Genomic DNA, 24,142 nt, shown 5'->3' with positions numbered 1-24,142 from the left:
TTTTATGGTGATCTACATTTGTCAAGGGAAAAAAGAAACCATATTTTGATTACGCTGTTTTGGTGACCCAACTCTCGGCATAACGAAACATTATAACCTCGCCGTGATAAAGGCATAGATTTAAACAACAGGAATGACCATTATTATGAACAGTATTTTATCAACCATGATGTAACTAAAGCAAAAAATATTTAACATTCAAACTGCTCGAATCAATACGGTAAATTCACCGACTATTCCAGATCAAATAATCTACTTTCCTGCTGTAATCCAGATCCTGCTGTAATTTTGCCAATAGCATTAAATGGTTGTAAATTATGGTCATTTGACAAAACATTCGATTATTTTCAAATGAAGACATTTATTACTTAATAAATGTGCGAAGTTTCATTAAAAATGGCCTCATCTGGAAGCTGGACCCTTACCAACAACATGAAATAGTCTACGGAGGAAGAAATCAAATATAAATTATCTTTTTATTCTATGAGAAGGCTTTATTTTACATTCCAGTTTTATATATTGTCTAGGTAGTTATTTATGTGAACTGTCCACTAATATTTGTTTGCCCTCTGTCATCAACATTACACACAATAAGAGCATATAAATATTCTACAGAAGAAATATGTGAATTTATTTTTTGTACATTACTCCTTTTTCTATGAGATCAATTGTTAATGTTTTCGCATAATTTGGTTCTAGCTTCAACTAAACAAAATTTGCTTTTAATTACGACTCACTTGATAGGATATCTTCATCTTAAAACCGACGCTCAACGACAACGTTTGAACCGAAGAACGACTCCGACGACGGTGCTTATCATCATCACCTCCCTGCCGACCCCTGATAGATCGTCCATGCCGTGCCGAGCTTCGATTAGGCACCTGATTCGTTCCGACCATACGTTCCGAACGGGCATCTCGTGGCACGTGGTGGTTGATCGCTTGCGTTGACAACGTGCGAGGTTCGGAATCCTGCTTTGGATGGACCGGTTTATTATTTACCGGCAAAAGTCGGCCATCCTCCGGCCGGCGATTGCCACTTCCGCTAGGACGTGCAGCACGCTGGTCGGGCGCATTTTTCAACCGGAGCGCTTGCGGTTGATGGGGTTCGGCTGACGGCGAATGGTTCCGGTTGGTCTCCGGTGGCGTTACTGGGGCCATAGATCCTCCAGCCCTGCGCGTAGGTGGTTCTTCCGACGGAACAGAGCTTAGGGAGCGGTTGCTTGCAGTGGATTCCGTCTTGCGAAGTGGCCCACTTCCGGGACTGCACAACTGTAGCTGACGTTTGCGAGAAGAGCCACGACTCGATCCGGCGGCTGCAGCGGCGACGATCGGTGGCGGTGCAGTAGCATTTTTCATTCTAGCTGCCCTGACATTCTGCTGTATTACGGGCGGCTGGGAAGCGCCAGGCGGACGTGATGGAAATAAAAAATAAATATAAACCTCATAGCGAAAATTTAAAAACAATATTCAGTAACGGTTCATCACAACGTTACCGCGCGCGTAATCCATCAGCTTTTTGACCTATTCCTTTGCAATTGTTCAAAAATCAGCAAGAAATCTAGCCCCCAAACCCCCCCCCCCCCCCTATTTGACCATTCCGCAAATAATACTTGTAAGCTATGCATCGCTTCAACACACATCCTTTTTACACGCCATTTTGGTAGCAGTCTGGAGGATTTTTGTACAACTTCACAGTGATTTCATGTGGTGTAATTTATTACCTTTTTCTCGCGCGTAGGTTTATCCTGTCGAGCTGCCATCATTCCTATAGCTTCCGAAGTCTCCTTTTTCCACCGTTTCTACGTTCTATTCCACCGTTTTCCAGCTAGCCCACTGTCTTTCCTTTGTACTGTATGTAACGTTGCGTGTTCGCGGAATGATTCAAATAGCGCCAACTTGTGTTTTCTTCCATGAACTTGTTTATCTTTTGCTTCTTATTTTGCTAGATGTCACTGTCAAATGAGGAATCAAATCCTTGAGAAATTTCCATTCCCAGGTGGTGGTTTTATAACATTACCAGATCAAAATTAATCATCAATAATCTAGGTTACACATAAACGAGTTTTAAAATAACTTTATATTGAAAAATAACAATATTCGTAGCCAGTAAAACACCGGCCAAAACAATCGGCCTTACCATACGTCACATTCATATTGCGTAGCAATTCAAATTACAGCCGTTATTAAATTTTTAAAGTTCTTTTGCGATTTTGATGAATAATATGTGTACATTCAATTGTACTACAACATTTGTACATATACGCCATTCCTTTTTGTACATCAACCAAAATAAAACATGTTCACTACTTGCTAACAGATGCTCAGTCCTTACGCTTATGTAGAACAATACAAACCAAAGCATTTGCATTTCAAAGCATGTCATTCCCATTCAAAAAGTAGTATTGTTAGGCAAAACAAATTATCAACGAATCTTAAGAATCTTGAAGTTTGTCTTTATCTGCATTTGTATTTCTTTTTAAAATTTTATGGTGATCTACATTTGTCAAGGGAAAAAAGAAACCATATTTTGATTACGCTGTTTTGGTGACCCAACTCTCGGCATAACGAAACATTATAACCTCGCCGTGATAAAGGCATAGATTTAAACAACAGGAATGACCATTATTATGAACAGTATTTTATCAACCATGATGTAACTAAAGCAAAAAATATTTAACATTCAAACTGCTCGAATCAATACGGTAAATTCACCGACTATTCCAGATCAAATAATCTATGGACCTGCTGTAATTTTGCCAATAGTCATCTACATTACACACAATAAGAGCATATAAATATTCTACAGAAGAAATATGCGAATTTATTTTTTGTCCATTACTTCGTTTTCTATGAGAACAATTTATAATGTTTTCGCATAATTTGGTTCTAATTTCAACTAAACAAAATTTGCTATTGATTACGACTCAGTTGATAGTACATTTTCGTCTTCCAACCGACGCTCAAACTCCAGTAGTTTTAGATTAATTTTATAAACCGTTTGAAATTCTTTACCTGTCAGGAACATGCTTAGCCCAACATTAAATGCTAACAAAAACGTGATTGGCAGCATAATTGGTCCAGAAAGTTTCTTGTACAACTTCAATACATCCCGGGGTTTCTCGGTGATAGATGGGAGGCGATAAGTGAAGTGGCGCGTAGCGAACTGTAAAGTGTTAAATAAAACACATAAATAGAAGAAGAGAAAACATATAATAAAGAATTCAGTCCTGACACGTACCATAAACGAAGACAGTGGGACCAACAGCATAGGATACGCTACAGAAAAACCACCCTGAAATGCAGCAGCGCGAGTTTGTAGACAAACGGGGCAAGATTGCTGGTTCAGTATCAAGTCCGGCACCACAAACACAGAATGAAACATGGTGGCCATTATAGCCGGTAAAGCAACAGCAGGTAAATAGCTGGAAAGTCGCCCATAATTTCCAAGCTTCAACACACGCCTATAATAGTGGTTAATGTAAAATCCCGAGACCACTGTGCAGGCACCAAGAATGCCGGGGGTATAGATCATGGGCCAAACATCCGATTTGTTATCCCAACGATGTACCAACTTCAAGAAGTATTGTATTGCTTCTTCCTCGCTTAACCTCACTGCATCCTTTGGAATATCCGAGGACTTTTTATGTAACAGAGCCATCACCACAAGGCCACGAGATTGGCTTGTATATAATTATTTTTTTCTTTTTACGAATGACCGGCGATGGTTTGTGAGCCTATTGTTGATATTTGTTAACGTTTGACATTTCTGTTGAAACGAGCTCGTACGTCAAACAGAAGATAAACAGTGAAATGGAGGCTCGTATAAACGTAAATTTTTATATTGCATAGCCATGCCATATAGGGAACGGGTTTTAAATGCAAAATAGATTAGCATATTCATTTCTTTCATATAATAATGTGATCAAACTAAATCCAAACTCAGTTGTAAAAAAAGGAGAAGAAATTTACGATCGAGATCACAAATTATGCTGTAGCCTTTCGATATCGTAGACACGGATAAACGAGAACCTTGAAATCGTCAAATGACCGTTGAATATTCTGGTTATGCATATTAATGGCATAAACTCAGATAAGATACAAATCTTTATAACCGAAGATCATAACTAACCTCCACCATATCCAAATTCGGCTCTATATTGCATGCATACCGACATTTTTTCTTTTCAACAGCTTCAAATCGTATCATTTCACAGAGCCACTGTTCACGTAAAACACATTGTTTCTTGATAAAATACTTCTTTTTATTAAAAAACTGTTTCCAGTACATGTAGCTAGTCGTTTGAATACAAGATATGGCATATGGCAAACGAATCGTAGCCGACACGCTTGGGCGAAATGAGTCTCAGACCACGCAGATCAATCCTGATTTCGAAGGACCCTAACATCCGGCTCGATGGTGTCCACGGTGAATCCTTGCTCCAAGCATGCCAACCTACTTGTTCATTGGGGGCTTCTACTTGCATTCCCTTGCTTCGGTTACGCTTCACTGTTCTACTACAGCAAAAGGCCCTGCCGAGAGTTACAGAAACGTGTGAGTCGATGAGCTAAAGCGTGCCATCGCGTGACAGTGTGACTGAAGGTTTGGCACCGTGGGCATCAATTGCACCACATGTGTGGGCAACACATTAAACAACATAAAAACACTTTTGGTATTGCACAATCCACGAGGGGATTTGTTTCCCTTTGCAGGCGGAGATGGTCGGGACTAGGAATGGCGAAAGAGGGAACGGTTCGAGAGAGGCGAGGGACAGGTTGGAGTTGTGAAAAGTGGATCCCAGCAGGCAAGCCTCCTAGTGGCCGGTGCCGTGACCAACGCCGTAATGGTAACCCTCATCGGTGACCGATCCAGAGGCAACCGAGGCCGAACTGGCGCCCGAGAAGCTGACCGGGTTGTTCTGCAGGGGTAGCAGCTGAATCGGCTCGGGACGTGGCACTGGCGCACTGTAGACCGGTGGTGGTGGCGGCGGTGGTGGTGGCGGAGGTGCTGACTGGAATACAGGAGCAGGAGCAGGAGCGCTGTACACCGGTGGAGGTGCAGGAGCACTATAAACAGGCTGAGGTGCAGGAGCACTGTACACAGGCTGAGGTGCAGGGGCGCTGAACACAGGCTGAGGTGCAGGGGCGCTGAACACCGGAGCCGACTGGAATACAGGAGCAGGAGCCTGATAGACTGGAGCAGGAGCTGGGGCCTGGAACACTGGGGCCGGAGGGCCGTACACTGGACGTGGTGGTGGTGGTGGCGGTGGTGGAGGCGCATGGTGTACTGGCGGAGGTCCATACACCGGACGTGGTGGCGGTGGTGGTGGTGGCGGAGGTGCGTTATATACCGGAGGTGGGGCACTGTACACCGGACGTGGTGGCGGTGGTGGTGGTGGTGGCGGCGGTGGAGGAGCCGACTGGAAGACTGGTGCAGGGGGCGAGTAGCTCACCTGAGGCGGAGGAGGTGCGTATACTGGCGGAGGAGGGGCGTAGCTCACTGGTGGAGGTGGTGGGGGCGGCGCATGGTGCACTGGCGGAGGTCCATAGACCGGACGTGGCGGCGGTGGTGGTGGTGGTGGAGGTCCATGAGCCGGAGGACCGTACACGGGACGTGGTGGTGGTGGTGGCGGTGGCGCGTGGTGTACTGGAGGAGGTCCGTACGATGGAGGTGGAGGACCGTAGACGGGCGGGGGTGGTGGAGCGTGGTGAACCGGAGGTGGACCGTAAACGGGCCGCGGGGGTGGACCGTAGACGGGGCGAGGCGGTGGGTGGGACTTCTCGGACTCGAACAGACCGTCAAAGAGTCCTCCGAGGTCGAAGTCCTTTTTCTTGAACAACTTGTCGAAAGTGGCTGATGTGCACACCGTGAGTGCACACAGTACTAAAAAGACCTGCGAAATAGCAGAAGTAGAAAAGAAACTCCAATCAGACAAATGACGCTTACATAATGTCCCCAAAGGACACACAACCTTTCTGTTTTCCTTTCTCTAAATAAATAGGACTCCCGATGTGGAAAAAAAAACTACAACTATTTCAGGTTCCCAATGTTCAGAGCTAAACACAATGGTTTTAAATAGAACACCTATGTTAATTATGAGCCTTAAAGTGCATCATGCGAGGCCAATGATCGTGAACATCTTCAATGATCGAATTCCACAGATAAAATTGATCTATTTCGATGAAGCTTTAAAGCATTTAGCGATCAAATAAAACTGCTCTCTCGACAGTTTTGTGAGTAAAAAAGGATGCCAATTTCGCTAAGGATGGCGATGTTTTCGAACGGACATGAACACGAATGAACAATCCATTAAATCCAATAGCGAGATAACTCTACTTGACAATTTCGTGCGTAATAAAGCATGTCAGGATCGATTGAACGATCTCGAAGGATTCCAACGCTTCCGAACGGATATGTACTTAAATACACGACAAACTACTAAAGATCGGCTTTCTAGCTCGAGTGTTTGAATGTTGATGACGGGTTTGATCGATGTAGCGCGGTGTAACAGAGTTCCTTTCACTCGATCACTTCCTTTAAATTCACATGGTGATCCCTGGGGAGGATAAAACGATACATCCACCAAGCAGATGCGAGTAATCACCATAGCAAGCGTGTTTGCTGTTTGTACAATCCGGTTTTTTTTTGTTCACATAAAAGCTTCGTCCTGCACATAAGCACTCAACTACATCCTGTCGCTTTCACCACAACCAGTGTCAGTATCCCAAATGTCACTACGCATATATCTTAGTATCTCTGATGAGCACTGATAATGTTCCTCTATCTGTTTGTTTTTTTTTTTGGCACAGAACGAAGCCCACACAAACGAAGTCACAAGTCGCTACACGCCACTACCCGAGCGTCAGGACACTAACCTTCATTGTTGGCTGCGTGCTGTTTGTGATCCACGAGACACTGCCACACTGATAATTGGTAACGCATCTGCGCTCGATTTTATACCATCGCCAAGACCGACCGCTGGCTGTCAAGCCCACTCCCGTTCGCTTGAAAGAGGGGCTGTAGGTTCGCCACCACCGGCAACAGCAACAGCAACAGCAGCAGCATCTTCATCTCCGCTGACGTCTCGGCTTTCGGCGCGCGCCATTGTGTAACGCTTGGTTTCCCCACTTTTTCGCCGGTGACTGCTCTTCTCCGTTCAGGGGGAGTTGTGCTATCAGCTTTGCCATCACTGCTTCCACCACCACTGTATAGGGTTTGGTGGCGGGTAGATGGCGAGATGTAGGAGGGTGTGGAACGGACGGAATGGTTCATCATCGCCGTGTGAAGCAGGTCTTGCTGACAGGCGTGCCAGGTGAGCTTGATTTTTTTAAGACTCCCTAATCACACCCTATAGCTCAGGTGGACCTGGCGGTGGGTGATGGATGTCCTTGCAGGTGTTCTATGCTGCCAGGTGAGCGAGATCTAGCCGTACTGTGAGCTATTGGGTGCTGCCAACTTCCTGACACATTTAGAAACCTCTGAAGTCATCGAGGACATGATGATCCTTGATCCTGTAACCAGTACAACTCGCCAAGGGACGCTTTGAGACGAGCATTGATTCGGTTGTTACGAAACAGCCCTCGGACCACTTGGACCACCCTCAAATCTGACCCTTCCGAACCCGTACACCCCACCCACCTCCAGGTGCCTTCCTGTCACCTTCAAACAGCACCTCCAGGGACATCGATAATGCATTGATGACGTCCAGAGCTGGCCAGCTTACCTCGGTCTCATCACCCTGTCCAGGGCGGCCACCGGTGGCTTCCAATTGTTTGGACCACGAGGAGAGCCCCAACTCCTCCTCCCCCCCTCCCTGGTACGTGTGAATGCGTGTATGTCGTCGAATATTTCATCATCTCACGCTCGGCGCCTTTGCTGGATATCATATTTTTTCTCTCCTTTCTTTCTTGCCGGGCTGTCGTTTTTCTTTATTTTAATTTTCTCAGTTTCCAGTCCCCAAACCCAGCCCCACCGGTTGACGTTTCCTCGTTTTTGAGTGCTTTTCGAGCCCGTCGAGCTGATGCTGCCGATAGCCCTGGGAGCAGCCGACGATCAGGCGGGGGCTCTGCTGTTCGATTACTTAATGGTTGGCCTATCGCAGGCGGATGAGAGAGAAGTCGGGGCGCATTTGTTGAACTTTATGCGAACTGGTTCATTAGTGCCCCTGGCTCAAGACCGGCCAGGTGTAGGCTTTCTTTCTCACCCAAACTCAACTCAGTCTCTCTCTCTCTCTTTGTCCCTCGCTCACTTCCCGGTCGGTCCTGCGGAGTCACGGATCCCAAGAAAAGCGACAAATCGGTCGGGTTTTCGGGCGCAAAATTAATGTCGACCCCAGCGCTGGCTCGTGCGCTTGGATTTATTTTCACATGGCTTCATTTTTTTTGCTCTTTGAAGCTTCGTTTCCCATCACCTTTTATTATCCGTTACATGATGCTGCCACCTGACCGAACGGTGAGGTCTCGAAGTCGGTCGATTTGTCGGAAGCTGCGCTCTAAGCGAAGATATTTGGATGAGGGCATGACCGTTGTTGGGTTTATGATGGAGGGACATTGATGAGGATGTCGCGAAATTGATCATTACACCATTACATCGTCACTCGTGGTTTCGAGCATCCTTTCACTGTCTAGAGAGTGGCTGCGGCAGGCGAACAAACAACGCATCTAATCGACTCGTTGTCTAATTTCAAGCTCAACTAAGCACGACCAAACAAGTAGTGACGAGCGTTTACTAGTTTATAGATTCCCGACGCCAGATTCCGTGACGGGTCACTCGAGAGCCCGAGGAATACAGAAGTACTCGCACGTGTCCGGTCCGCCATCCTTAGCCCTACGCATCACGTATGCCAGGGCGCGTTCAAACAAGCCCAACCTCATCATACTACCCATCCGTAGGCTCGTGAAAATAAATATGAATCCGCATGACGCAACGCCCGGTAATGGCATGTAATAAACGTGCCTGACACCCGGCAGATGACATCTCGTGGCGGTGAAGAATACAAACGACCGCACTGTACAGATCGGCGAGCACCGCTTGATAGCTCCATTAGGCGCCAACATCGCACCATCGCGAAGTTTAGTATGGATCAATTGTCACTTGCAGCGGGTCTAGGCCGCTCCCTGGGCCCCGGGCATCCTTTTGTGCGAGAGTGATGAAGCCGTTTTGGTTCGAGATTTATGACACTAACCTGTGCCCTCCTACACCTTCGGCAAGTCTGACCCGGTGGGACTCTTTCGCGGAACTCCTGACGATATCAACGGGAGTCTCGGGAATGGGCGTAATTTATCGCCAATGTAACCCCCTTGAGCTTAGGTCGCGTAACGCTGACATCGAGTGTCCACTTCATGGTTAGTTTATCGCTATCAGATCGCCATTTATTGCTACCCGATTCGAGCGTGATTCAATAAACATCTCAATAAAAAAAGCGAGTTTTCGAATGGTTCTATTTTTATGCTACACATCTCGATCTGAACGACTCCGTGGGGTGAGTTTCAAGCTTTGCTAAGATCCTACGAAAGGCTGTCGGGTTTCAGTTTTCATTCTCCTGAGCTCACCTTTCCACACCGGCCTGATAGCCTTCTGCCAGCCAAGGACAGCCTCCGCCGGTCGAAGAAGGATATAATTTTATTGCTTTCCAAATTCACAAGCTGTATGAATAAGTAGCCGCTATAATCGAAGCCCCCAACAGGTGAGCTGCCTGAACGAGTTTGAAGTGTTTGTTCGTTAAAGATGAGCTCTGGTTGGAGGTGTTCGGAGGTGCGTTGGTAAAATTTAATTCCGTAAAATCCTTTCCCTTGCCTAGAAACGCTACTCCTTAAGGTTAGCAGGTAATAACGATGCCACCGGAGGCTTTTGTACGGGTGCAAGGGCTACCTTCGGCACACCGTAACCTAGCCGGATTAGACGCAATCAGGCTCAATGTCTGCTTTGTTTTCCTCGCCTCTCCTTCCCCCTTTCCACCACCTGAATGGGGAAAGGAAGCGACAAAGTTGCGCGGTGCATAAATATGTTAATTTGATTTTATTTCATCCCTACCGAACGGTGGTCTGTTCGCTCGGTGTGGCTTCCAGGAGGGTGACGATACTGGTTTTCGCTCTCGATGGTCACCACAGCGAAGGACGATCCAAAGCCGGCCGCTTCGGACCGCGAGGATGGGAGAAATTTCGACCGAAAGCCACCCATTCGAAGGATGCCAGTTTACGGATTCAAAAGGCGCTTCGTACAGCGCGTTTCGTTCGCTAACGAACCCCACGCCGCGCGGGCATTGTTTGCTTGACTGATTTTGTCCACCGGGAAGGTCTCCCTTAGGCCGGTTTTCAAGGGGAGAAACGACCCCCACACCGGATGTAGTAATCTTTGATATTTTCATCAACGTCATGCAGCGCTGCAAGCGCGCCCGGGCTCTATTTGCTTTACATTGCGCTACTTCGCGCCGAAATAGAGCTATTTAACCACCGTTACCAAACGTCTTGCGGAGCTGGTCAAAGGTCCGACCGTGCGTCATGACCTTCGCGGGTGGTTAGAAGCCGTATCGGCAGGTAGGTTCGGGGAGAAAATGTCACAACCGATCGGGGAAAGCGCCATCCAACGAGTGGCTGCTGCAGGCAGGTTGGGTAAATGTTTGCCAAAGATGCGCTTTTGAGTAGCGACCGACCAAACCCCCCAAAGTTCGGTCGTGCGGAAAACCTTGAGAACGTACGGAGCATCAGAGAATCCGACTGATGAGCACCGAACGGCCTTGCGGTATGGAGCACTACCTTTAATAAGTTTCGCTATTTGCACGAGCACTCCGAGATGCGCCCAACCGACGGTGATGGGCTCTTTCTCCTCTAACTATAAGTGTTTGCGCAGGTCGTGGCCGTGGCACGTACGCACGGCTGCGTGTGGCGATGCAAGGGCGGCCTTCTAACGCAGTGATAGGATGGTACGAGGTTGGATCTTCCGCCTCCGACATCATCGCTGGTGACTCGCCCAATCTGGACGTACGGGTGTGTGGAGACTCTGGAACAGGAGGTGTTACTTCGTTATATGGGTGTCGAAAACGGTGTGAAGCTCGTTAACTGTTTCGCGAATTGGGTATGATGGCTTTACGCCGATACAACACCGTCTACGTGACATGTATGTTCGAAGGAAGACCCCATGCAGATGACGTACACCGACGAGCGTATGTCTTAAGAAGCGTCAATGATTGGACTACTGAGACATCTGCTGTGAATGTATCTAATTAGTGCGAATTCAACTGCTATTCTTCCGATTGTGAAATAAATTCAAACAAAAAAGCAGTTAAGTAACGAAAAGATCGCACCTTAAGACCTTAGCTCAGGCATCTCAAACAGAAGCCGCACCAGCACAATATTGATGGCAGCGAATCCCCAAAAAAGCATATGCCGGTAGTAATCGATCTGGTTGCGCTCGATACGCAACACCTCATCCATCACGAGGGCGCGCATGCCTTTTGGAATCCGTTCCAAAACCAAACGAGTGAGTGTGACGCTAACACACATTATTTTAATGGCAACCCATTATGTCACCTGAGCTGGCGGTGTTGGGCCGGATTCTTCCGCGCACCTCACGAAGCTTCGAAGACAAAAAAAATGGTATACATCACCACCCTAGGTGCAGGTGGGCCCTCCTGTGAAGGTCTGTGACAAGCCTGGGATGAGGCACTCACGCGCCAACAAGGAACACCGTCACGCACGCACGAAAGCACGCCTTTCTTCGCAGGCATCCTCCCGAGCGGTAGGCTATAAGTAGGCTACGACGGCAGCGTTCCCTGGCCAAGGCTAATGAGGCTGTGATTTGAATAAAATTTCTCTTTCGAGCATTTCGTAACCGATCCGCACACACACGCACCCATATACCTCCTAGACCCTCTCATGATCGATGCTGAGATGCGCCTGCTGCGCTCATCCATGTCCGTGATCGTGTGGAGTTCGATTTGTTTGGATTTTCTATTTCAAGTGGGGGTTTTTTTTTTGCAATAATGCATTTCATTTTCACCTGCAACCAGGGTGTTAATTATTGCCAATTTTTCCATCCCCCCTGTTGGCTGCACGACGGTTTTACGATTTTGTGGGTCAAACCGGTGCACGTGAAGTGAATTCGATTGGTTTGCGCTGGCGTTTGTTTAGCTTGATGGTCTGAGAACGATTTTAGGGTGATTGGAGCTAGTCGCTTTGCAGAATCGATCGTCCGAGTAGCGAATCTGCTCGAGTAAACGAAACATTCCACAGCAACGGAACGCAAGCGAGCGTTACGTTTGATTCGCAGGACAGAGACTCGCCCCCATCCTCGGGTGGATCCTCGCCTGCATAACAACGCACCGGATAGCAGGCTCTCTTTTGCTCTATCTTTCTCTCTCTCTCTCTCTCTGTCTCTCAACGCTGGTGACGATCCTGCAACCGGCCTTTACCGGGGTGGTGTTGTTCAATTTACGACACCCATTGTGTAACGCCGATCCGCATCGATCCGAACGCTTGGGTACGATTTCTATCGATCCGATCGTGCCATCGTGGAATTTTTGAAACGAGAGTAAGAGACAAAGAGACAGGCCGCACCTTGGAACGCACGTGGCACAAATGCGATAGCAGGAAGCTGCGAAGACGAACAGCGAATCATTACCGGTGTCTTGTCGGGATGTTGTTCGAGACGCGCTGCAGCCTGTGCTGGTGTAATGGTATGTAAATGATGTTCTTATGCGTGTTCAACACTAATTGGCGACAAATTATAAGACCATGACGGAGAATTTGCATCGTTCTTTCAAACTTGCCGCCGATATCGTTACTAAGAATGATTGGATACTTAATATATTCCTACGCACAACTATATCATCGAGTTGGAAGTTGTCAGCAGGAGTTCTTCACTAAGCCAACCAAGACGAATGGTTTCGTGGGGTGTTGCCAACCGACACCTCCACTGACGCATGTCCTGGAACTCGCCATGCCCATAACGGGGACGCGTTGGGATGCGATCGAGATAAGAGTTCGCACGTCGTAATCCTGGCGTAGCGGTGGGCTTGTGGATTCCTACGACCACACCGTGGATGATGTAACGCAGCTGAACTACCGGCCGGAGGCTATAGGTCCACCGGTAACAAGGGAAAGCCACCGGCAGGGCTTTGTCTCCGCGCTCGGCCTCATCGATGCCGCTGACCGGTGGCATTTCGCCAATATTAATGAGCTTTGGTTCATCATTTTCAAGCCGCGATACAATGTTGCGCCTATATCTAGTGTGCGTCCGGTATTGATGATCAGAATAGATCACCTCATGATAGATGTCGACTTCACTGCATTCTGGTAGGATACATATGGATGGTTTATTATTCTTCATTTTAATTCATTTATCCCACTCGTAAGTCTCGCTGGATATTCGAAGCTCGATATCTTCTCCTTCAACTTCCAGGAACCGAGAATTTGCACGTGTTAAAGCGTACATTCCAACCTCACGCCCAGTGACAAGGCGTCAACATTCCGTACCTGCCGATATGCCGCTCCTGCCAGCACACGTAACCACCGGGCGCTATCCTAAAGCCTTCCGATATAGCGGAAAACAAAAGCAAAGAAAAACGATGAAAACATAACGAAAACAACAACGAAAAAATGCCACGCTGATCGGCAATCGACGAAGAAGCGTTACGCCTGCCACACAGGGCTCCAAATGGCGGCCGATTTCACTACGAAGCGCTCGAAAACCGCTCCAACCGCAGCAGGGAGCGGACAACAATGAAGGAAACCAAAAACCGGCCCCACCGGCAGCAGAGCCTTTGCCAAAGGCGCGGCCCACCGGCAGGAGCGATTTTTCGTGCACGCGCGCGCACGCGCAAGGAAGCTGCGGTGCGTCACCTTACGCAACAACCGGCGCACGTGGAGCCTACGCAGAGCGCTGGGTACGATGGGAAATTATGCTGCCGTTTGGATGTCTGCACTTGAAACACATATCGTTCGATTACGCATCGCATCTTCCTCGTGAGGATGGGTAATTGTTTGGCAGGCCTTCTTTTTTTTTTCTTTCACCTCTCGTGCACGAACCCGCGGTGGCTCTCGTGACCCGAATTTCGTGCCCCCAAGGGATGGTTCGATGATCGGCAAACGTAGCGTTGGCCATCCCGATCAGCCCAAAACTCTCCCCCAAAGTGGTGGCATTTCGATGACTCCCAGTGCCGCTAAGCCACTGGTTGGGTTACGTCACTGGTTCGGACGTCGCTTTAGAGATGCTGTACCTCCTGGATGGCGATGTCTTCCAGTTTTTTTTTCTTCAGCTAAACCGGTGACAAGGCGACGCAATGCCGTCCATCAACGAGGTGCACCTGCGCCACAGGGACACCTACGCGCGTCCTCTTCGAAGGGGCATCCTCCCGCAGGTTCAGCACGCTTGGACCATTGTCTTCCGGAGATCACGTGACCCCGAACACCTCCAAAGGCTGGCGGCTATCCTCGCGGGCTGTTGCGTAAGGCAGCGTCGCGAAAGGACGTGTGTTTCTGCGCCGACCGTGTAACTTTGCATAAATTGGCATTTCACACCCGGTTTGGGTCCCGCGGGGCGTATGGTGAGGAGGCGTAACCTTTGCGGATTGGGGCGGTTTAGCTCGAGGAGGTTGGAGCACTCCAAAAAAGCTACATCGGCTGACATCGGGGGCAGAGCAAATCGGTTTCGTTTGCATTCAAAACATGCCAGCCGCTCAGGGCGGAAATTGGGCGCATGGAATATGGATGACCCTTTTTTTAAGGTAAGGTTTGTAAGAAGCCGCAGCTATTATTCAAGCCAACCTGTCGGAAGCGAGAACCGATGAGAGGCTGGTCTCGTATTTGATGTTCCGGAAATGCGGAACAAATCAGGTACTACGAGCTGGATGGGTGGTGAAACATACTCCACGGTTTAACGTCAGAACGAAACTCGCCAACCCTCATTTAAAGCTAGCAACGAAAGTAAAACCCTTTATTCCCACGAAACGAATGGTGCCCATAAATAGTACGGAGGAAATGAGATCGTCCAGTTCGTGGCACCACGCGGCGGGCTCGTTGGATGTTCCGGGTGTTGCAGTAGCGATGCGTAAAAGCCCTCACAGAGCTTTTTTCCGGGCGAGGATTATGGCACCTTGGTGAGCTGGGCCGGTCCCAATTGGATCAGGTGTGCATTAGCTCATCGGTTAATGGGCCCGATCCATCGTGCAATGCACAGTTTCGCGTTCTCTTTCTCTCCAAAATCCACTACGGCAAACACCCAAACAGACAAATGATACACACGGTTACGAGAGGCTTATCGAGCGGCCCCCATCTTGGGCTGGGAATTTTGGACGAATTTTGTTTTTCTCATCCACCGGAAAAAAATAATGCGCGTACCATTTCGTAATGCTGGTGTATTTTTTCTTGTTTTTTTTTAACCGAAACCACGTGCTGCTAGTGTTACTGTGGGACAAATTTGAGAATGAACCTAGTGCATAGTAAGTTTTGTTACCAACAAGATAAGCCTGTGGGATATAGAAATAGCTTCGTCCAGAGATGGTTTTGTCACGCGACATTTAAAAAGCCAACCCTTCGCAAGCTCTCGTTTTGAGCACAATCGTTTACCGTGGGAACGCACATTTGGCAATTTGAGTGGTGTCACCAAATACAAAGCGTTCTCTGGTGCCCGTTTTGGAGCTTTATCCCAAAATTTCGTGGTGTCAGGTTCTTGGGATACATCATGAATTAATGATGGCAACCGGACCAGCTGAACTTCTGTTAGCAGTGCGCAAATATTGTTATGCAAATTATGCTCGATCCCTACAAGGTCCGGCTTTCGGGGCTCATATTTCACCGCGAATCTGCCATCGATCAAACCGTACATCGCTACTGCACCAGGGAGTGAGACCCGGCAGAGGAGCTAAGGAGCAAGGCCCCCTCATCCGAACAGGTTGGCCCTGGCTGGCCAGTATATGTACCTTTTATTTGCGAGATTTGGAATTTTTGTTTGTCGCTTAAACGATAAGCAAACACCGCCCACCTCTTCGCCAATCGCGGTTACCGAACAATTATCACCCTTCGAGATGGCGACAGCATCCTTTGGCCCATGCACGGGTGGCATCTTGAGCTGGAGGCGCTGGTACTGGGCAACCTTCAACCCCCGCCGACTTAACGCAGGTCGAGATCCAGGCTGATGTCAACTCTGGACATGGGTATCGGCAGGTCTAAGCATCCAACAGCCTTGGCACTCTAGCGTCAACGGCAAGGCGTTAGGCAACTGGCGTTACTTTGGGGCGACTTACGCGCACGAGCGAACACCCAAGGAAGCGTCAGTTGCGCCGACGTGTTTGCCGACGTTGTCGACAATCGAAACGCGTACTAGTGTCAATAGGTAATGTTTTCTGCATTAGATCACGTCTATTTAGTGGCACGATCGAGCGACGGCAAGCCGAACTCTGACGAAACCACTCCAGGTGTGTCCCAAAAGGCTCCACTGATCGATGGTGCGGCATCCTTCGCTTTCGTATGACATCTGTCATTTGAGATTAGAACGGCCCGTCTCGGGTGAGCGGTAGAGATTGGGCAGCTCTGCAGCTGGTAGTGAGATGTGTTAAATATCAATATTTGTCTATTATTTCCATTAATCCTTGGCAGCTGCTGCCGAGCAAGAAATCGACCACGAGTGGTTGGTTTCGGCCACAAAACTCAGCCGAATGACCGAAAACCGGTACCAGTCGAATCAACTGACGCTATCCTTCTCTTGCGTTCCTCCGGGCTGGTCATGATGTAGCTGATTACGTACGCAAACGAAATATGATAAATCCTCAGGAATTCCTGCAGGAATTTTGAGTCGTCGTGCTGTACCGAGTGGTAATCTGCGCCATTTTACCCATTCGAATGATGACAGCAAAAGCTGTGCCCGATTGCAACTAGCAAATGTACATTGTAGGTACTACTCGTAGCCCTTTTGGAGTGTCCATTCGTCGAAGCAACTAGCATTTTCGACTCAAACAACTTAATTGGCAATCCCCAAATAGCCCAAAATGGCTAAATTGCACGCACCGCACGAAGTAGGTCGCGGTGGTGAATGGTACCGGATAGAGATCCGGTCGCAGGGTACCGCAACAAGGGCCCCCGTAAGGTGGAGGCCCCAAAAATAGCAGCGTTAGATCTCGACTCTACCGCTTGCTTTTGACCCCATCCGTGCCGATATTACGACCACCGCATATACCTAATAGCCGCGTGTGGGCTTCGATGAGGCGAAATTTTGGAAGCCCCAACCTGGGTGTGCCGGGCGGAAAGGGGTCGGATGAAAAACCTGTTGTGGGGCAGAGGTTGGGAAACATTCCGGCTAGCCGGTTGAGACGATTGCGCAATGGGTGCATCCGCATGGGCATCGCACAATGCCGTCCGAGCAGAAGATCGGCGGAGAGAAAAGACCACGCGAACAGAGTGATCGAATGGAAGACGCAAAGGAACCTGTTTTATCGGCAACACTGCGAGGCACGGCCCACCTCGAGAGGAAGCACCCGGTGTGGCCGTGTGAACCCTTCGGTATGTCCCACCTACCTCCTTGTCCCCGCCTGGATGGATGTTGGAAGGAGAAGGTTGGAGAGTCACGGGCGTTATGCAAGTATTCGCTCACGTTGGGATCCAACGATCGATTGGTTTCGTCCCCGGACACCTCGGACAACCCTTGGGACGCTTGAACTCCCGAAAACTCCAACCAGGTGGGTGGGAAAATGCTCTCAGGGTGCAGGATTCGGAGCCAAATGGGGGTGAATTGATTGGCTGCGTGTGCTCGCGGAATGGGGTCGCGTCATGGGAAGCGATATGTCACCCTGAAGGTGGGAACTGAGGCCGGTGGGTTGGGTACAAGGGGTGGCTTATTTAGACGACGCATCCGAGCGAGGTAGGTCGAGTGGGTTCGATGGAGTATCCCACGCCTCTTCGGGCTAAGCTTCAACCATTAACCCAGTGGATGGATAAATATTTGCCGGAACTGGGAGGCGGTTATGTCAGGACATGTGCCACCATGTCGCTGTTGATATGGTGTTTGATTTTGGTTTTTGCTTTTGTTTCTCGTGTCGTTTGGCAAGCGATGTAACGTAGCCCGCGGGCCATTATGACTGCAGAGTGTATGTGTGTGGATAAATGTCAAGAACCAAGCCATGAGTTGGAAGATCTCACTACCAAATGGCGGAATCTTCGTGAGCATATCAGGTTTTACATCAAACATTGGCATTTAAAATTGACTCGATTGTTTTAGGCAGTAATGTATAGGTATTGGCCAGTGGTTTTTTTGAACAAGTAACTCTCAATTTCGGCTAATGACGTTAAGATTTCAAGCCTCTTTCGCCTGATCAATCTAGTATGAGGTATTCTAACAATGAGATAAGGAAACTTTAAGTTGAACTAATGTAGGTACAATTACTCTCGTAAGTACAATATTAGTACGTTCTTCCAGGTTGCAACGAATAAAACTTCTTTTTCTGAGGCTTTTTCTGAGTTGCATAATCGGACGTAGATCGCGTCCACATTTACGCGAGCGGTGGCATCGCACTCAAGGTCACGAAGGCCACCCAACCAAGCTGGGAACGATCCGTACGACTACCGGAACATGACATGACTCTGAACCATGATCTTGCGCACCGTGGAATGTCGTTGCGCGCCCGTACAAGTGCCAGCGTGCGCTTGTGTGCGTTCACTTTCACTTTCCATGGCGCGCACTTGGAGCTGTCAACGAACGATGCCGGCGCTTTCGCAGACGGAGTGTCGCCCGCGCTCGCTTTTCGATTTTGAGTTACGCTGTGTCACTGTCAGGTGCGCTATCGCTTGAAATTGGAGAACCCAGGTCAACTACCTGCTCGGTTCTTGCTGCGCTTCGGTAGATGCTCCTGGCTTTCACTGACACGTGCATTGGCTTGCGTTTCGGTACCTGAACAAGAAAGAGTGGACAATTTCCGCGCTCACGAATGCGCCCGTTTTAGCTGGCTCATTCCACGATTGATTGACGGGCTTTGCTTGAGGATGTGCAGCTCGACGGAACAAGGAACCGAGCGGGTGAAGGTGGACCGACGTTTATTAGGCTGTTTCTTCAGCCGCCATTCGACACCCTGTCAATAGCTCGTCTTAACTCCTCCAGCGAGCGGTGATGTAAGAGCGCCACGTTCATCTTCCGGCAGCGTTCGATGAATCTTTTCAGCGCTTTGCGTGTGACCTTTACATATTGATAGCTAAAGCAACATCTTCGTGCACGTAAGGCGCAGGTTATAAGGTGGTGGAGGGGGAGGAAGGAGAGGGGGGGGGGAATGAACAATATAACAAAAAATTACGAACATAATTGCATCCAACAAAGTCTACCAGCTTTCTGCATTCGAAACGAAACAGGCTTCGTGAGTAATCGATACAGATTGAAAGTTACATCTTGTTTTTTTCAAGTTCACTTAAAAGAGCTTCAACTTTTGTCCAGCAAGCGTGAAGTTTCACCGAGTGCTTTACATAATCCTTAACATTGCGCCTCAAAATATGCAACTGAAAACTTGAGCTCAAATTCTATAAAATAAATTCATTTTGAAAAATATTATATTAAATTATACTACTTCAAGATAAAAACTATTTTTTAATTAATTATAAGGCTAAACAAAAATTAAAAAACGAATCACAAACCGCCTATCTATATGCAACGTTCCGATTCATTTTCAAAATTATAACGGCTTTTAACGGGAGAAAACCGTTCACCGCGTTAAGTTTTGATGATATTGAATAATATTATCTAAAATAACTTATTAAAAGAAAAAAATGCAATGGCCCGGTATATGCCTAACAAGGCATGAAATTTATGTAAAATTGTATGATTGATGAATATGGAAAATAAAACTATTGAAGAACTTGATATTTTTCGAAACGCCAAATAAAGAACGTAACACACCACCTATTACAATAAAAGCCACTGTTACTCACAAAAGGAAAATGACCTTATTAGGATTTAGGAGAAAACCGAATTTGAAACTTCGTTATTATCTAGATGACGCGTCGCCTAGTTTATTTAACAAATCATGATGGAATACAACATTCTTATAGAACTATGTTTTCTCAACATTCAGTTTATATTAAATATAATTGATTCTCAATGTACATCTATATTCATGGTCTTATTACGAAACCATGATAAGATCATCTCCCTATCCGGAGTCTCAAAGTTTAATTTCCATTTTCAGAAATATAAAATACTAAACCAGTCATACTGCAGCCAACACTTTCTGTGGAGGATGAAATTGGTGCAATTCTACCTTGGATGGTAGTTTTTTTTTTCAAGTTTTTGAGTTTACTGCCGTGCCACCCTGCTGTATCCGCCTTGTGGATCAATTTCCACCGATTTAAATAATCGAATGCCGCTATTTGAAACGAATTCGCCGCTCAGCTGATTATCACCGTTGTTCACGAGCTCGTGTAGCAACTCCTGCACCTCTGGGAAGCTGAGTGCATTAACTGCGTCGGTTCCCAGCACTGTTGTCACCGGCTCAGAAACTCCTGCATTGGCGTTTCCAGTGGCTTGGAAAGCCTCACCGTTGGTTGATGCCAAGTTTGCGTCGTTGAGTACAGCAGGAACTTCATCAAGCCTTATTCCAAGACCTGAGTTCTCCTGCGCAGAGCTCTGCGCGGACACAAAGCTGCTTACCACTGGAGCTGCGGTGACCTGTACTTGTCCATCCGAGACATCAACTTGATCGAATGACCCCAGGGAGCCAACGTTCTCCACATAAGATGATGCCGTATCCGCTTGACTAGAAGCGCTACTACTGACCTGCTGTTGAGCGACATCTATAACCGGGGCAACATCCACTTCAGAATACGTGGAAGGGACATCCAAAACGGCGGGTATGATGTTACCGGTCACCTGCGTTACCGGACTAGCTGCGATTCCGACATCATCAGTGCGAATGAACTCCGGTGGCAGCTCAATGTACTGTCCTTCCGATTTGTGAATCTCGATGATATCGGTCGTGGTTCCCATTTGATAGCCAATCGATGGCACTATCTCGACATTTGCGCCCGTATTAAACGTCTGAGAGGCATCCTGGAAAGCAGCTGGTTCGAAGGCGGGTAGTGCCTGCTGGCTGGTAGTTGCTGGAACATAGTGCTTGTCAGGTAACGGCACCCATTGAGATTGCTGAGGCGCATGTACGTGGTGGTTTGATGGAAGTGCCGCAGGTGCTTTGTAAACTGGAGGTGGTCTAATTGCCGCCGAAGTATCCGATTGGTATTGTACTGACGGTTGTTGCGAATGCTGACAGGTTGCGTGAGAATGGGGTGCCGGTGGAAGATCCTGGAAATGTGACGGGGCAGCTGGGGCCGATGGAAGAGCCTGGAACTGTGCCTGGGCAACAGGGGTCGGTGGAAGAGGTGCCGGAGGAAGAGCCTGGAACTGTACCGGGGCAACAGGAGCCGATGGAAGTGGTGCAGATGCAAGTGGTGGCGATGCAAGAGGTGCTACTGCCAGAGGTGCCGATGCAACTGGAGCCGGTGGTAGAGGAGCTGGTGGAAGAGGCTGATACTGTACCGGTGGTAGAGGTGCCGGTGGAAGAGGTGCAGGTGGTAGAGGTGCTGGTGGAAGTGATGGAGTTAGAGCCGGAAGTAGAGGAGCCTGTGGAATAGGAGCAGGTGGCAAAGGTGCTGCAACAGGAGCGCTATAGCCGGCGTCGTAGGAGTATGGAGCCGATTGATAGTAGTTGTAGCTATATGGGTAAGGCTCAGCATAGGGCTGATACGACGGGGCAGGATGATGGACGATCACTTTTTTCTTCTTTTTGAAGAAAAACCCGGTGCTCAGGTTCACTACGAGTAGCACCACAAGTAGCACTTTCAGGATCTAACGGAAACAGAGAGGAAGAAAAGCAGAAGATACGGGCATCAGGCTTGTGAGGCTCACGTCCGATCAGACACTGACGTTCGACGTCCAGCAGTAGTCGGTAGCGTCCTCCAACTATCGATCTTATTAGCTATCACTTTTCCTTTGTCCACTTCACCGATCGAATCCCAACACGCGTACCTGCATTGTCACGAAAATCCACCCGACACACTCGATGTTTGAAACGAACTGAGAAGCACCACGCACGTCGAAAGCCGTTTTATATCAGACATCTAGTTTCTGGTTTTTTAATCGCCTAATTTATTCCCTCACACATCCCTCCATGGCTCCATCGCCATTTGCTTCTCAGCTCTTCCCGGGCAGCGGAAGAGGCCGCTGGCCGAGGAAGATGTCACCGCCGAGGGAACGAAATGGGCCTTTGACGGAACTGTGGTGAAATTTTTGATCCGATGACCCTCGGCCTTACGCAAGTTAAATGTTTTGGCAAACTCGACATTTGAGCCACCTGATCACGTGCAACCGGAAACAGTGCCAGGAGGTGAGGTAGTTTAGGTAACACACTCGCAGCCTCACCGCTCAGAATTGGGGTTTCATGCATCAGGTGGCAGGTTTGGGATTTAAGAGATCCTAGCAGAAGTGCGTGTCCTTTGGGAATGCTCGGACATCTATTTGAAGTACACCAAGCGTCGACCTCAACATGATGTTTAAAATTAATTGCTGCATCAATTAGACTACTAAGGACCTGGCCAATTTACATATAGGTATATCACATCAGATTACCGTACAGAAGACGAAAGTCCATCATAAAAATAGATATATTAAAATCATCAAAAGTCAAGATCACTGCCAAATGGATAGCAATCGGTTTGCTAATCAAAATGGAAAATAAACCCTACCTAAGGTGATGTTTCGGCAGATGTGGTCGTCGCTAGAAAGACCACACGAACGAGCATCATAAATCACCCATGTCGAACGGTCGCTCGTATCCCAGCATTACAAACCGGTCAGTAGTTCAGCAGTGCCTGGAAAAGTTCTCAAGGTAGGTATAACATACTACATCACTCGGCCGCGAGGCTCATCAGTATGCTAAGAGGTACTGGTAGGGGTATATTATCACCTGCACCCTCCGATGGCAAAAAGATGCCAAACAAGCTGAGCGAAACCATTCCACCTCAAGAAGATACCACACGCTGTCAAACTCATTCTTAGCGGAATGCCGATGGCCTTGATGGCCGTTTGAAAGAGGCTGTTTTTACGAACGATACCGAAGCATCCAGGAAACAAGCTCAGCTGGATCCACGGATCGCCTTCGGTGCTCAGGGGCGCGATAAGCTAAGATAAGCGCCTAGACCTATAGCTGGGCACCCGCAAAAACCCATCGCCTTGAGCCATATCCCAATATCGATCGAACTCCCCGCATGCTCGATCGTCGATCCGGAACTGGTTTACATCTTTGCTAACTTTCGTTTCAAATTATACTTTCATGTGTTTTCCGTTTTCGCCTCACCATCGCATACACCCGCTTCACGGCGAAAGACCACCTGCTGCAGGATTCCACCAGGGTAGAGGTCCCCAAAGGGGTGTCGCGAAAAAAAAACTAACCGAAATCTAACGCACGGAGCTCATCCTCGCTGCCGTAGCAAACGTTGGCGATGGGGAAGCTTTCGCTGTTGCGATTTTTTTTTTATTTTCGGAATCTTTTCCAGCACACTTTCACTGGATTCAGCTGGGTGAATATTACAAAGCTTTTGATATTTTTTTGCTTTGCACAGCAGGATGCACGAATGATAAATGGTCGTTAGATCACCGCTTTATGGTGACAAGAACGAAATAAGAGTAGGATGTTGAGTAACCATGAGCAAACAGGCTTTTCCGTAATCAAGCTACTTTTTAACATATATCGGCCCGGATGTGTTGCTAGACAATTATTTTACTAGAAAAATTAGACAATTTTATTGGCTAAGAACATATTCACACACTTTTCATAACATTTAGAAACTGGTTTTTCATGTAAATCATTATTTACACGATTTATACCTCATGAATGCACATGTGTAGAGATGATTAGATGCTGTTGGTGTATCGATGTTTGGAAGAAAAGGAAATTTGTATGTTTTCGTTACTTTTTCGGCAACAATGGATTAAGTTGCAAGGATATTCGATAATAATATTTCTCCCATGTATTTTCAACTCCAGAAAGTCTTAATAAATAATATACGGATGATCTGATATACTGATCGATCCACTGAATTTCAGTAATCTAACGTTTGAAATTTATGCAGAGCCTAAAATTCGCAGGCTCCGAAAATATACCTATTCAAGTTTGACCATA

At 47.8% G+C, this 24,142-nt stretch overlaps 2 protein-coding genes across 2 annotated transcripts; both read right to left on the bottom strand.

Annotated features, from left to right (window-relative positions):
- Window positions 1-2,919: 2,919 nt before the first annotated feature.
- Window positions 2,920-3,660, bottom strand: LOC128728960 (uncharacterized). Its single transcript, XM_053822611.1, has 2 exons — window positions 3,241-3,660; window positions 2,920-3,165 (listed from the first exon to the last, which is right to left on the bottom strand). The coding sequence occupies exons 1-2, from the start codon at window positions 3,658-3,660 to the stop codon at window positions 2,920-2,922; spliced, it is 666 nt and encodes a 221-aa protein (XP_053678586.1).
- A 588-nt stretch (window positions 3,661-4,248) lies between these two features.
- Window positions 4,249-6,913, bottom strand: LOC128728655 (uncharacterized). The gene is made up of 2 exons (XM_053822288.1): window positions 6,876-6,913; window positions 4,249-5,893 (listed from the first exon to the last, which is right to left on the bottom strand). Exons 1-2 carry the CDS (start codon window positions 6,879-6,881, stop codon window positions 4,814-4,816), a joined length of 1,086 nt encoding a protein of 361 aa, XP_053678263.1. The 5' UTR covers window positions 6,882-6,913; the 3' UTR covers window positions 4,249-4,813.
- Window positions 6,914-24,142: the final 17,229 nt, after the last annotated feature.

The sequence above is a fragment of the Anopheles nili genome, chromosome X, assembly GCF_943737925.1.
Source record: "Anopheles nili chromosome X, idAnoNiliSN_F5_01, whole genome shotgun sequence".
Taxonomy (NCBI): Eukaryota; Metazoa; Arthropoda; class Insecta; order Diptera; family Culicidae; genus Anopheles; species Anopheles nili.
This window is presented reverse-complemented; position numbering and strand designations above follow the sequence as displayed.

Coding starts and splice junctions, on each gene's coding strand:
- LOC128728960 (XM_053822611.1), bottom strand. CDS start 3,660: ATGGCTCTGTTACATAAAAAGTCCTCGGATATTCCAAAGGATGCAGTG. Junction 3,166..3,240: donor TCCCACTGTCTTCGTTTATG/GTACGTGTCAGG, acceptor AACACTTTACAG/TTCGCTACGCGCCACTTCAC.